The following is a 15,062-nucleotide window of genomic DNA, read 5'->3' on the forward strand; positions in this document are numbered from 1 at the left end:
CCGATTATATTGTCTCTTTACTCTTGACTTTTTTGATCACACTTACTTAGTTTTGCTGCCTCTCTTATAGGTAAATGTAGTTAAACATTTTGTTTTTCACACAGGCAAAGCAAATTAAAATACAAGGCTTGTTTGGTGAACAGGACAAGTTTTTGACTCTAGAACAAGTTGCAATGCAAATATTGGAAAGCGTAACCAAAAAAGGAAGACTGCTGGAGAAGTGGGGTTGCCTCCAAATGACTGAGTGGTTGGAAATGAGAGTTTAAACAAATGGCTTTTCAGTAAAAAATTGTAATTTAAGAATTATTGTCCATAATGATTTAATGGCAGATAAGGAAGACTATAAATAAATTATCCTTCTGTCTTTTTTCTGGTGATATATAAGCATTGAGCATTTATTGTGAACTAATAAGCATCAGCATCAGCATTGCTTTTACAGTTACACCTAAGAACCTATAATGGAAAGTAAACCATATGTTTTTAAATTTAAAAGTAAAATGCACTGTTGTTTTAATATAGAACATTAGATCACAATAAACAGGATTGCACTTTAAACATACCACACAAAACAAAGCCCAGAACCGGTTTAGACCAGAGATTAATATTTCTCTAATTGAATTGAACTGATGAATAGATGGGTAATGTAAGGAAGCACACAAAAAAAGTTTTATTGAATATCTACATACATTATCAGGCTGAAATAAACATTAACTTTTCAAATGTGTAGTTACTGCCAAAGTATCAAGTGAAGATCAGCAGTTTGTTAATCAAAGGAAAATAAATAGTTGACAAAAGCATGAAAAAACATTTCATTTAAAACAGTGCCCAGTCAATATGGAGTATGGTTTACAATTATTTCCAGGATTATTATGTTTAATTAATTGGTTGATTGATTACCTGATAGACAGTCTAAAACCGTGAAAACCTGGTTTGTATTCCAAAAACCTTTAGTTTTTAAATCATGCCAAAAAAAAGATAGACTGATCTGGTGAATACTACATTTATATCAGTTTATCTAAATCGCAAATACCCCTCAATTATAGTCCCTATTGAAGCACATTTCCTATTTACCTCTCTTAATTGATACATTTATTTTAACTACAATAAACAGAAAAGTGATACTCCCCATTTAAAAAAAAAAACTAAATTATTCAAAAAACAAAATCAGACAGGAAAATGTTAACATGTAGGTAAGCTTTCCATGACAATTACCTTCATTTCCTTCATTACTGCAGATTTTATAATAATCCAGTAGCTGCTGCAATGATGACTGTGAAATAATTAGTAGCTTGCATTTTTTTATTATTATTATTTTTAATGGGTAGGTTTTACTCTCCAAATCCATGTAACACATTGTTAGAATTCATCCTTCACATTCCACATGCCCTTAACTACAATGTGGCTTCTCTAGCATGAGCCATGACTTATCTTTCCCTGCATTACTTTGGGTTTGTAAGGAAAGTGCTTGTAGATAATTAATTAATTGAAAATCAAAGTGTGAAAAGATTCCATGAAGTCGAGTGGACTCGGATTTAGAGAGGCCCAAACCAGCTCTGAGTTTCTCCCATAAAGCAACTGGTTCATAGTGTACGGTCTGGTTTGTTAGCTGTGGGGTAACAAATGTATCAGCCAAGCGAGTGGACGTGGAAGCTAAAGATTGATTGTTGCAGAAGTGTATTCAGACTCAGTCCTGCTGCTACAACAAGACTTGGCCCACACACAAGTTATCAGTTACAGAACAAGACTTAGGCAAGACTGGGCAAGCTAATAAAATGACCGAACCTGGACTAGCATGCCAATAGTTTTAATGGAGGCCCATCAGTAACTACTTTTCAGAGACAGATGGAGCAATATCTCTGTGACTGTCTTATTGACTATACCTCCCAGGAGACAGGCCACATATAACTAGTTGCTGTAGCATGCCACTTTGATAAAAGGCTGACTACACTGAATATAGCTGAAGTGGACATCAGGGACCTCTTCTTAGCTTTTTTTCCTACTGCCGAAGATCACAGTTCATTTTCAAAATGACAGCATGAGTCTCCAGAGTATGATCAGGTCATGTCCTAGGAACATAACAGTATTGCAAATAACTTTTAATTACCAAAACAAAGTATAAATATTAATAAGCATAAAACAAAATTGTATTGTACCATTGTATTTGTATTTGAATAGAGAGAATATGTAATTGTTACACAGATTAGATGAGGTAGACAGGCATGAAAACAATTCCTTATAAATTAACCTTTTTTATTTATTTTTATTATTGCTGTGTTGATGAGCTGTAGAAACACAAACTAATCTATGTATACAGGGTCAGACAGATATGTTGTTGTTTTTTTCTTCTTTTTGTATTCTTATCATTCCCCCCCAAATAAAATAAACTTTCAAAGGCACTTTTTGGATGGATCTGTGGGACAGGTCAGGAGTTATCCAGGAGTCCAACAATTCCAATTAATCCCCCATTAAGTCACAATTAGATTCTGCTCTCTCTCATTTTGTGCTTTTTATTAAAAAGGAGTGGTCAGCTTTTTAAGGTCAATAATTCTCACCTTACCTTTTAAATCTGATCAGGTATATATATGTTGTAACTCAGCACATTTGATGTTTTTATTTGTGTAAGTGAACACATTAAACACTGGTTTGCCTGCATGTTTAGAATGTGTAGGCAGCATTGCTCAAGTTCACTGCACTACCAATACAACATTCCCATGAATTACTAAAAACTTTCTGAAGGCTGTTATAATTCTTCTAAAACTACTACTGTTTTCACATCTCAAAGACTCACACTCCATCATTTGCATATCCTTATCTTCAGAGGATGACTAAAATAGTTCCATGTATGTACATCCAAAGCTTGTTTGTTTTTCATTTAGTGGCTATATGGACGAGAGTCAGGTGAGGACAACAAAGTAATACTTAAGACTTACCAAAACACATTCAAATAATAATAACTACAAGACTAGGACTGATACATGTGTTCACATTAGTAATGCACGTGATGCTTGTCCTCATACAGTTATTACTAAATGTACTGACACCCTGTATGTGCAACTTTTAGATGAATACTTGCATAAGATGCTACATTTCCATTAATGAATGTCACTAATAGGTAAAATGGCCTGTTATGCAACTACTACAGTTATATAACAGTTATAGAACAGCTGACCTGTTATACAGATATACCCACTACAAAGTGATGACAAATCCAGTTTAATTTACGATAATACACAACAGAAAAATACTAATAATCCTATCCACATTCATTATCACACAGTTCTGCAATGGTGCACTTCGTTTTCCCAGTACATCAATTACAAAGAATCATTGTTGGGATTTAATTTACTGCTTTACTCCATACCTACCTTTTATTCATCCCTATACCTTATCATCCTATTTTCAAATAAACAAGGTGGAATTCGTTTTCAAGGAAGTTCAATGTTCCAAGTCAAGTATAAGCAGAAACAAAACTCAAAAGGATTTATTTTCCACATTTTCATTTCTGTTGATTTCGCATGCAGACATAGAGACTGCGTGCCGACGTGCTCATTTGTACTGGAATATTTTAATGCAGTTGTGCATGCTGTCTGCCACCACTAGATGTCCCTCTGGCAGGAGAGTCAGACCTCTGGGGCTGTTCAACCCCTGTGTCACAACAGGCCTCCCCGAGCCCTGGGCAGAATACAGGAGCACTCTATGTTCTTTACCCCAGTCTGCAACAAGTACATCACCATCCCTGTCGATACACACTCCCCAGGGGCAGGACAGTACTGGGCCCAGTCTGGTGTCAATGCCCAGGATCCTCAGGGTGTTCCAGTTGGGGCCTAGGACCTTAACGCAGGGTGCTCCCCCTGTCTCACTCCCCCTCTCTGAGACGGCAACCAGTCCTGTGGCCAGACCAGTTGCGACTAGATAGGGCTTACAGAAGCCGGGCACTACAGTGCGCTCTAGCTTACTGCCAGATTTGGGATCTAGTTTAAAAGCAGTCAGAGTCCCACGACGAGTGTCAGCAACCAAGAACTCATCGTGGTAATTGACTGCCACTCCCCTCGGGGCTTCCAACTCGTCTCCCCCTCCCCCAAATGCCTGAAGTCGGCGCCCGTGTCTGCTAAATATTAGCAGGGCTTTCTCTGCTGCACAGCTCAATGCTATCAGTCCCTTCCCATTTACAGCCACGTCAAAGTAGTTACGGCAGCGACGGCCTGCAGCGCCCTCGTGACCCTGGAAGGACACCTGCTGCAGGATGTTGCCCCGGGTGTCTGTCACCTGCACTCTGGCATTCCCACAATCCACCACGTACAGCTGGCCCTGTGGCATGGCGTGGACCCCGCTTGGAAGACTAAGCTCTGCACGCCCTGAGCCAAACTTTCCAAACTTACTAATCAGACGCACTTGATCCTGCCTTTCTCCATCTTCTTCCTGGATTGCTAGTTCTGCCTGGTCTGTTTTAGCCTCCCTCTCTGCCTCTCCTCTACCCCCTTGCTTCTGCTCTCTGGCTGATCGGAAGGTCTTCAATTTCAGCCTTCCATTCCCCTGTTTGGAGCAAGCTGACGGCACTTCAATTGCTGACATCGAAACTGACCTGCAAACACTACTGGGAGCGCTAAAGCAATGAAATTCGGTACTGTTCTTATTTTTAAATCCTCTAGTTACATTTGTTGATTCAATCCTGTTTAATCCCCTACGAAGAGCTGGAGATGCATTAGGCAACAGACGATTCCTATTACACTTCCCCTGTCCCGACTTGTCTTTCCCAAATGATTCAATCAGAGGAGGTACCTTTCTGGACAAATCTACTGTGGACTTTGAAAGGCGTGGGTCAACACCAGCCCGGCGAAGAGTGATACTGTAATCCCTGGGAGAGTTGACAATGAATGTGTAGGATGAGTCGATGCTGTCTGCTGGTGAAGCCGGTCTCCATATCTCTCCTGGCACCCCAGCATTAGTCTCCTCTGGAGACAGGTCAGTACGAGAAGGGGGCTTGTTACTTGGGGACAGATCAAGGCAGCTCTGGGTAAATGCAGAATCTCGGACTCCAGTCCTGGGAATATGAACAGAACTGAAACTGTACCTGGAATCTCTTTTTGAAACATTTGGGGGGCTTTGATTATTTCTATTTGCTGCTTGGATGCCTTTGCTTTCATCACAGATTGTGTTTTGACTCTGTCTACTTCTAACATCTGTAAGATTTGACTTGTCTTTTCCTGGTCCAGTGCCATCATTTTGAGTACCGCTTTCTGTGCTGTGTTGGTTTACTGTTAAGCCATGCCCTTTATAGGAGCCCTCACAACTTATTGAGTCTACAGAACCCCAGCAACGTGACGTCCTCTCCAGCCCTCCTTCATGACGGGCAGAAGGTCGGCGGCTGGACAACAGAATCAGAGCTCTACTGGACACAGGGCTGTCTCTGACATGGTTCCTCTCCATGCTGTTTTCAACCGCCACCTCCTCTTCCCCGTTCTCAGACTCCCCATCACTCAGGAATGCAGGAACGGCTTGAAAGAGCCCCAGATCCTCATCGTTGTCACCCCCTACCCCAAGAATATGTGTATTAGGGTCAGACAGAGTGGACAGGTCTATTGCAGGAACCCTGGGGAGCTGTGGGCTGCTAGACAACCCTGGTTTGTTCGTTATGTCACCATCACGGTAAGTATCATTCACCTGAGCTTCTTTAACTAAAGTAGATTCGGTTCTCGGGGACCCCTTTTCATCACCTGTCTCCTCGGCTCTAGGTGAGATCCGGATCTTCCTTACTACCCTTACACTCCCACTGCTTGTAACTGGTTTCTCAGGCATGTGTCTGGTGACTTGGCTATCTGCAGCCTCTCCTGCATTTCCATTCCTATACTGGGTCTGGTTCACCCCCATGGAGGAAACACAAGCACCCCTGCTCTGCCCTCCACAAGAAACTGAGAAACGCAGGCTCTGCTCTTGGACCCTAATCTTCCCGAAAAGGCTAGGGAGATTGGGATTGGGCTGGAAGCTGACCCGTTTCAGGGACAGAGTGAGCTCCCTGGGCAGCAGCTCGGAGAGCTTCTGCTGGAGATCCTGGCCCAGGCTCTTCTGGCCCCCTTGCTGCATACGGTCTCTCAGCTGCGTCAGATTCAAGATCCTCTCGTCAATCGTGTTCTGCATAGCCTGCACTCTGGCCACGTTGTCCCTCTGCAGTTGCTCCAAGAGACGCCGGACTTCCTGGTGTTCCTGCTCCACCCTGTCCATTAGTCTTCGTTCCTCCCTCTGTGCTCCCAACAAGGCGCATTCAAAAGACCTGGACGCAGTCTCCAGCTCCTGGATCTGCTGGTCCTTCAGGCTCTGCAGATCCTGCCGACACCTTTCCAGCTCCAGCAACCCTTGGGGTGCCCAGCTGGGAAGATCATCTTCCTGCGTGTTGGCATGCATGACTGACAGATTGACAGTAATCCTCTGGCAGTCTATAAGGCTTTCACACTGACCTCTTCTCCAGCCTCCCTCATGCTTAGTTGCCTGGAAATAAAAGTGAGAATGTATGAGAGCTCAGTTGTTGTCATTGTTGTTTGGTTTTAATTAAAAATGCATTTTGCCTCACGTGTGGCATGTTACAAGAAACAGCTTTCTCTGCATTTCTTTTTCTGCAGAGAAAGACTGAACCTAAAAGCCTTTTGTAATTGACAAGGAGTTGCAGACTGCTTTCTTTCTAGAGGTTACTTTGGTCACATTCTTTGCATTCCTTCACTCGGGTTGTTTTTTGTTCACACTAAGTGCAATGCAGGGAATGTAGCATAATATGTGATGTAGATGTAACTGCATTTTCTAAAATCATGGCACACTACCATGTATCCAAAGATACTAAAGTGTATAATAGATATGAAATTCATATCTTTCACCTTTGACAAAAGAAACATGAATGGTGCGTCTCAGAGGTCTAGTTCAACTGCAGGTAAAACCTAAAAAATGATGTGTTGTATACAGAGTGTCAAGCAGAGTGTAAGGATATTCTTTACAATGTTTATCTACAAGACTGTTTACCACCTGGGGTTTTAGATGAACGACAGCAGATACAAGAAAGTCAACAGAACACATACAATAAAGAATAACTGGAATTGGAACTGGGTATTTTAAAACACTGGAAATGTATGCAGACTTTCTGTTGTGCTGTTTTTTTCCTCTCACTAACAAGTTGGACTTCTTGTGTTGTCTATATAAAAACGGCTTTGCAATGTAAATATATCATACCTCCAGGGGTTATTATTGTCTTTTCAAGTTACAGTGATGACAGTCCTAAGTACATCCTGTTGAATACCAGCGTATGTACACAAGGCGGTATAATATTCAGCTGCTTAATCTTTGGATTCTTGGACTTTTATTACTTTGTTTTACTGGGAAAGTGAGGCACAAACCTGCAAATCAGATGACAGTTTATGCAGTATATGAAATAGGTTGTGGTGACTGACAGTTTGCAAGATGATTATAGCTGTATTGATTAAATATTTTCTTTATAAATGTGTTTGTGGGCAAGTTCAGCTATTGAGAGTGGGAGTACTTGCACTGCTCTGCAACTGCTTTGGTTACAGAATGCTAATTGTCACTCAGCTCTGTTTTTACCATTGTACACCCTCTTCTGTTGACGGTTGCTAGGATTCCTTGGAAAGGAAATTTGCCTGTCAAACACAGAGGATACCTGTATAATATAAGCATCGATTTTCGCAGTAAACAAAGGATTCTATTTAAAATATTTTTTGAAGGAAAGAAAGTCAAGGGGAAAAGGTATTTCTTTAAGAATGGTGTCCATGAATAACTGTAGAATAATTTAAGAAATTCAGTAGACAGGGGTCTTAAACCTGATTAAACTAGCTAAACTATGTAAATGGGTGGACAAAGTTTTGGTCCAAAGTTTTTTTTGGTTTTCATTCCATCTCATTAGTTAATTGATGGAATAATTAGTGCAAGACATCAAATCCCAGTCCTAATAAATAGTCCATCTGAAATAGTCTATCTCTGAAATAAATTAGATTTATATTTCTGGCTAGGGCATAGTTTCTTCTTTGTGGACTTACACTCTATTGATATATGTGGAGTGACTGTGTACTGCGTTCAATGAAGGTTGTGCATATGCTACACTGCAAATGTGTGTCGATGTGAAAATACACTATGTATAAAGCATTATCTGTATCTATCTATCTCTCTCTCTCTCTCTCTCTCTCTCTCTCTCTCTCTCTCTATATATATATATATATATATATATATATATATATATATATATATATATATATATATATATACCTAGTCACAAACACTAGTGCAATGCAGGGAATGTAGCATAATGTGTGATATACACATTGCTGGATTAAGACAGTTAAGATTACACACAAACCTGATCTCTGTACATCCCCAGTGGTTTACCACCTGCTTTCAATTTAACAAATCAGTGCTTCAGTTAAGTAATTGAGATAGATCAAAAATCAAAAGATGCAATAGCCATCGAGTAGGATGCCAATCATTGCTATGGATGCTATGGATTAACAAAGTAGCTGTGATATTTGGAATTTGTACTTGGAAGGACCCCTTATCAGCCTAACCAGCTATGCAGGAGCAGTTTATTTGAACTGCCATTGAAAGATCCTGCCAGAGTTGTTAAAAGTGGACATTGACTGCTGATATATTGCTCAATAAATCTGTAATTGGATCTGATTACCTTTGTGAGGCGCTCTCCTCAGAGGATCAAAATGGCCACAGTGAGGATCCTTCCTGGAAGTGCACTGTTCAATGAGACAAAAAATAAAAATATATTAGTTAAATCACTGTCTGCACTTCTCCTGTACTAGGCTATTGTGCAGTGAATAACCCAATCCCACCCAGAAGTTCTCTGATCATTTTGAAGTGTGCAGCAACTCACAACCAGCAGTTAATCTGAGTCTGACAATCACCAGAGACCCTCAATCTTCAGTCTATAGGCCAAATGAAATAGAACAACAGTGACAACAAAGATCACCAGAAGAAAGCAAAGTGAAATGTATGTGAGGCAAAACTAATAGATGGAAACTTCCAGTACATGAAGGCTTGTTCATGCACATATATTGCAATGGCTATCTGATGCTATCCCCTCCAAAACATGCTTACAATAAGCAGGGGTGGACGATTAAACATAAAACATTCATGCATTAAACATAAATCTGAGTATTTTAAACATTTGTATCAAGATTGATATGCCCTGAAAGGTCAGTGGGACAGACAGACGCAAAAAAAAATTAAGATGAGGGAAAATATGGGAGAAATTACTTGTGAAACTGTTTTGCATATCCTTTTAAGTCTACAGTCTTTTATTAACCTAAACCCTGTCATATAGACCTAGTTCTAAGCTGTAAGCATATTGCTCCAAAAAATGATTTATGTATTATAGTCAGTGGTTTATTTTCCCATAAAGCCAGTGTATGTGATTTACAGTATCCTGGCTTGGTAAAAGTTACAAAGATTGCCTTCTCTCAATAATAACTTTGATACTAGTATATTATATCAAAACAATGTTTTCTTTCTGGGGAAAAGTGCTCTTCTGTGTTGATATGCATCTGTTGATTTATTTTTATTCTTATTTTTACTGAATATTGGGACTCTGCAACAGTAAGAGTTCCATATTTTGTTTCGTTTCTTCAAATTAAGATATAGCTACACACCCAAAAACTTTGAGCTAATAGTTTATAAAAACCTACAAAAACAGCCCTGTACTATTTTGGACCATTCATTAATTAATTCATTAATACATTTGTTTATTTATAACACAAACCCAGTATTTATGTAATTGAAATTATATGTTAACTTTGCCTTGCAAACATTGGTTTGATTTTGGGATGATCTCTGTTGATTAAATGCCCTTCTCAGTCCTAGTACATTCAAATAAGCTCAAATTTTAATGGTATTCTAATTCAGACCCCACAATATAGATGATGGGGATTGTGTTATTAGAGAGAAATTGAGACTTCACACCAAAGAAGGATAAACCTTTCCCTGCTTATTTAGACTGCACTTCATTGTTTGTATAGCATATATCTCTGTCCTTTGGAATACATAAAAGATAGAACAGATATTTGAGAAACACTTTGGCAGTACTGCTTTCCATAATGCAATTAAAGCAACTGCACAATAATAAATAATGCAAATAATGCAAATAGTACACAGACACATTAAGGGATGAGATGATAAATCTTGTTTGTTGGTTTGTATTTCAAATGATAAACTGCAGCCATTTTCAAACAATAATATATAAGTGCGTGTGTGTGTGTATGTGACAAATGACATTGTTTAATTAAGTGATATAAAATGAATGGATTTAAAGAGCAAAAGTGTCTTGCATCTATAGTATATCAGAAACAGATCTTGACGCTTCCAAAGAATGCACACGTTTGGCTATCTCTATGCAGCTTTTTCCCTACCTCTGACACTGACACCCCATCCACTCTCAAATTACAGGCCTCAATTTTATATGAGGGAAGGCTGTTGCTTAGTCACAGGGAGCCCATAAAGCCTGCTTCTAATTACCTGTCACTCAAGGGGACAGAGACACAGTAATGATAAAGTACTGTAGCATTAAACAAATGTCTACAAAAAAGACATACAGGATTTTGCTGTCCCTGTGCAATGACATTCCTGGCTTTGCATAACGAATGTTCAGGTTTTAATTAGGAATAATTCATTAATTTGATTCTCTTTGTAATATACAAAATTCAAGAGAGACAGACACAGCTTAATTCATATGTTGAGGAGAAAAGAAAAGCCTTAACCATATTCTAAAAGTGCTATTAAATCACATTCATTCACATATTATTCAGTGTAAAACAAGTTTGTGGCTAGAATCTAGGCTTTTCTTCCAATCATTAAAAAGATGCCTTAAATGAAGATCAACAACAACAAAAAAACAGAAACAGTAGTATGGATAGCTAGAGATTACACAAACCTATTTGACATTTATTGCAATGAAATCCTCATGGAGAATGTGCCATATGTCTGGGGAATTGTCTGCAATCGCTGGCCTGACTGCTTAAGTTCATAGTGATGACAGAAAATGCATGCAGTTTCAAAGCTTTTTTATTTTTTAAAGTTAATTTTAATCAGTAATTCTTGTTACCTGCCGGCAGGTATCGAGCACCTGTTCCCCTCTGCGCTGTGTCCTACTGATGTCCGCTGTCATTGGAGCTGAAGTTTCCTGTTGCACTAAGCTCTCAACTGTTGGAAACTCAGGCTTGTGTCGGCTTGTTAGCACTTGCACTGTTGCTAGGGGTAACCAATCCAACTCAGCTTCCCCAGATCGTTTGTATAAAATGATTGCAACCCTTCAGAGGACGGCTCACCAGCATGTCTACTTGTTTCTGAGGGTAAAAAGTTGTTAAAAATCAAGAGTGTTTGATGTAAGTAAAAATGGTCAGTTCTGCTTACTGAAAAAAGGGAAAGTGGGTTGGGGGGGTCAAAAATAGAGAACACACGATGGTAAAACAGACGGAACAAAAGTGAAATTCTATGGAATGGAATTGAAGAAATACACACATGTACAATGTTCTACTGATACACAATATTTCAAGTGTAACATCATTACTGTATAAATTCATTCAAAAAGAGGTTTGGAACAGAAGCTGGGACATGCAGACCCACTCTGCTTTTCGTATCTGTTATTATAAATGCAGCGCCTACTGACATGGCCCCCTACATAATATTGCCATTGCAACCTCTGATGAAAGTTGACCACAGCACATTGGCAGTTATACCATGGCTGTAGCTTGGAAGTACTTTGCTTTGCTGTAGTTTGTATCATGGTTTACTGTAGTGTACCTTTGAAAACTTCGCGAAGATTTCACTTTTTACAGAACATGTTTTTAATAATAAATCAACAGCAACATAATTACCTAAAAAGATACCATTTGCATCAACAATGGAATCCTAGGCTTTATGACAACATCAACATGTGAGTGCATAAATGATTACACGCTAACACAGCTATTTCACTTCATGCAAGATGTGGCAACAAGACAGTCTTGAATGGATGGGTCCAGTACCGCTACACTAGATATCCAAGAGGCTGATCAAATATGGGGGTTGGTGAAGGACCAGGTAAGGATTCCTCACTGAGAATTAGTAACAGTTGTTCATTTGAAAATTGGGGAGGTCAGAAATATTCTGTTGTTTATCTGGAACATACATTTAAAAAACAAAAGTTTCCATTTGACAGTAGAAAAACACACAGGAAAAAATAAATAAAACATCTAACGAGAAACAAAATCGAGTCGTGGCAACCCCCCTCCAATGAATTTAACCCTTTTGTTTTGAAACACTGTATTGCAACGTTGCATTATGTACTGTAGCCTATATATTATGGTTACAAAAGATTAACAGAGCTAAGTTACTTTGTTAATGAGATAGACGTCAATAGTTTTATTTTGCACTTTGTTTAGTTAGACATCCCAGATTGCTGTAGCCAGTACACCTTTTCTGTCCTTAACAAATGCAGTTCCAGCAGTACATCTACCGGCTACTTGTAAGCAAATGGATACCTTTCAAAGTTTGAACTGTGAAAGTGTGAGTCTATCCCTTCCCTATCTGTCAGCTCGGGGATCTGCAGTTGATCTCCCGTTTTTAAGTCATTTTTTTCAGAGAAAGTTCTCCTTGAAAAAGGATTCGTAAACACATCAATATGATGTCTCCATTGTCAAAGATCTTTTTATTTTTAATGTAAAATAATTATGTTTTTTATATTTGTATTTTCAATATCAAGCAAAATGGTTGACAGTTATCAAAATTAATTTTGGAGGCTGCTCAGGTGTTCCCTAATGATTGAACAGCAGTCACTGGATAGAGGTAGCTATATAAAGTTCTGTGTAGGAAGGTAAGATCCACTATCAGATGTTACTACCTTCAGTGCCAAGATGTTGTCACAGCCCTAGCTCCCAAGAAGTGATTGTCAGTACTGAATCACAGTGCAACACATCATGAAACAAAATACCTACAAGCAGAAGTGATTGGCAATCTAACGTTTTGGTTCCATCTTGTCCTGTTTTTTGTTTTCACTGTGCAATTATGTGTTGTTCTCCATCCAATGTGTTAAGTCAGCCTACACTTTTACAAATTTCCTTGTGTGTTGTTGAATATGAGAAAACTAGGTTTTGTAGTTCTGCAGCAGTAAGTAAAACAGTGTGATTATATGAGGCTAAATTCACACAACTGCTTTACAGGGGTCTGGGAAGGACATACTTTGGGAATCTGCTAACAATGCCCACAGATTTGTTTTGGAGTCGTGGAGGGTGAGATTGTAAGCAGTAGAATTGTCTCCCTATGGATCCCCTTAAATGTAAATGCAGAAAGGACTAAAAATAGGAGGTACTTCTTCACACAGATGTGGGTGTTTTGGAACAAAATACCTTACCGGGTTATGGAAGCGGTTTCACAGCATATCCTTAACGAGACAGAGTATTGTTGCTTTGGGCTCACTAAACAAATAGTCTAAATGCTCACTCTTTTGTTAACATTGCTCTTACTGTAAAATAACATTTTTTTATAGTGTATATACAGACGTGCTCAAATTTATTGGTACCTCCACAAAAAATTTGAAATAACTTGAAACTGACAAAAGTAATTGGCATCCACCATTGTTCATTCCATATTTGGACTTGGACAAAAATGATGGGACCCTCAACCTAATATTTTATCGTACAACCTTTAGAGGCAATCACTGTAATGAAACGTTTTCTGTAGCTCTCAATGAGACTTCTGCACCTGTTAAGAGGTAGTTTGGCCCACTCTTCCTGAGCAAACTGCTCCAGCTGTCTCAGGTTTGATGGGTGCTTCTCCAGACTGCAAGTTTCAGCTCTTTCCTTAGATGTTCGATAGGATTCAGATCAGGACTCATAGAAGGCCACTTCAGAACAGTCCAATGTTTTGTTCTTATCCATTCTTGGGTGCTTTTAGCTGTGCATTTTGGGTTATTATCCTGTTGGAGAACCCATTACCTGCGACGGAGACAGAGCTTTCTGACACTGGGCAGTACGTTTCACACCAGAATGTCTTGATAGTCTTGAGATTTAATTGTGCCCTGCACAGATTCAAGGCACCCTGTGTCAGGCGCAGCAAAGCAGCCCCAAAACATAACCGAGCCTCCTCTATGTTTCACTGTAGGTATGGTGTTCTTTTTAGAAAGCTTCATTTTTTCGTCTGTGAACATAGAGCTGATGTGACTTGCCAAAAAACTCCAGTTTTGACTCATCTGTCCAAAGGACATTCTCCCAGAAGGATTATATATATATATATATATATACACACACACTCACCTAAAGGATTATTAGGAACACCTGTTCAATTTCTCATTAATGCAATTATCTAAACAACCAATCACATGGCAGTTGCTTCAATGCATTTAGGGGTGTGGTCCTGGTCAAGACAATCTCCTGAACTCCAAACTGAATGTCTGAATGGGAAAGAAAGGTGATTTAAGCAATTTTGAGCGTGGCATGGTTGTTGGTGCCAGACGGGCTGGTCTGAGTATTTCACAATATGCTCAGTTACTGGGATTTTCACGCACAACCATTTCTAGGGTTTACAAAGAATGGTGTGAAAAGGGAAAAACATCCAGTATGCGGCAGTCCTGTGGGCGAAAATGCCTTGTTGATGCTAGAGGTCAGAGGAGAATGGGCCGACTGATTCAAGCTGATAGAAGAGCAACTTTGACTGAAATAACCACTCGTTACAACCGAGGTATGCAGCAAAGCATTTGTGAAGCCACAACACATACAACCTTGAGGCGGATGGGCTACAACAGCAGAAGACCCCACCGGGTACCACTCATCTCCACTACAAATAGGAAAAAGAGGCTACAATTTGCACAAGCTCACCAAAATTGGACAGTTGAAGACTGTAAAAATGTTGCCTGGTCAGAATTCAGAGTCAGAATTTGGCGTAAACAGAATGAGAACATGGATCCATCATGCCTTGTTACCACTGTGCAGGCTGGTGGTGGTGGTGTAATGGTGTGGGGGATGTTTTCTTGGCACACTTTAGACCCCTTAGTGCCAATTGGGCATCGTTTAAATGCCACGGCCTACCTGAGCATT

The 15,062-nt window shown here is 39.5% G+C and overlaps 1 protein-coding gene across 2 annotated transcripts; it reads right to left on the minus strand.

Moving 5' to 3' along the window:
- Positions 1–367: 367 nt before the first annotated feature.
- LOC136751393 (uncharacterized) lies at positions 368–11,198 on the minus strand. 2 transcript variants are annotated; one of them, XM_066706975.1, is made up of 3 exons: positions 11,096–11,198; positions 8,672–8,735; positions 368–6,483 (listed from the first exon to the last, which is right to left on the minus strand). In XM_066706975.1, the coding sequence occupies exon 3, from the start codon at positions 6,397–6,399 to the stop codon at positions 3,547–3,549; it is 2,853 nt and encodes a 950-aa protein (XP_066563072.1). In that variant the 5' UTR covers positions 6,400–6,483; positions 8,672–8,735; positions 11,096–11,198; the 3' UTR covers positions 368–3,546. The 2 variants fall into 2 exon arrangements, with proteins under 2 accessions (XP_066563072.1, XP_066563073.1); XM_066706976.1 differs by lacking the exon at positions 11,096–11,198 and adding an exon at positions 10,404–10,512.
- Between the last annotated feature and the right edge of the window lie 3,864 nt (positions 11,199–15,062).

This window comes from Amia ocellicauda, chromosome 6 (genome assembly GCF_036373705.1).
Source record: "Amia ocellicauda isolate fAmiCal2 chromosome 6, fAmiCal2.hap1, whole genome shotgun sequence".
Lineage (NCBI taxonomy): Eukaryota > Metazoa > Chordata > Actinopteri > Amiiformes > Amiidae > Amia > Amia ocellicauda.

Coding starts and splice junctions, on each gene's coding strand:
- LOC136751393 (XM_066706975.1), bottom strand. CDS start 6,399: ATGCATGCCAACACGCAGGAAGATGATCTTCCCAGCTGGGCACCCCAA.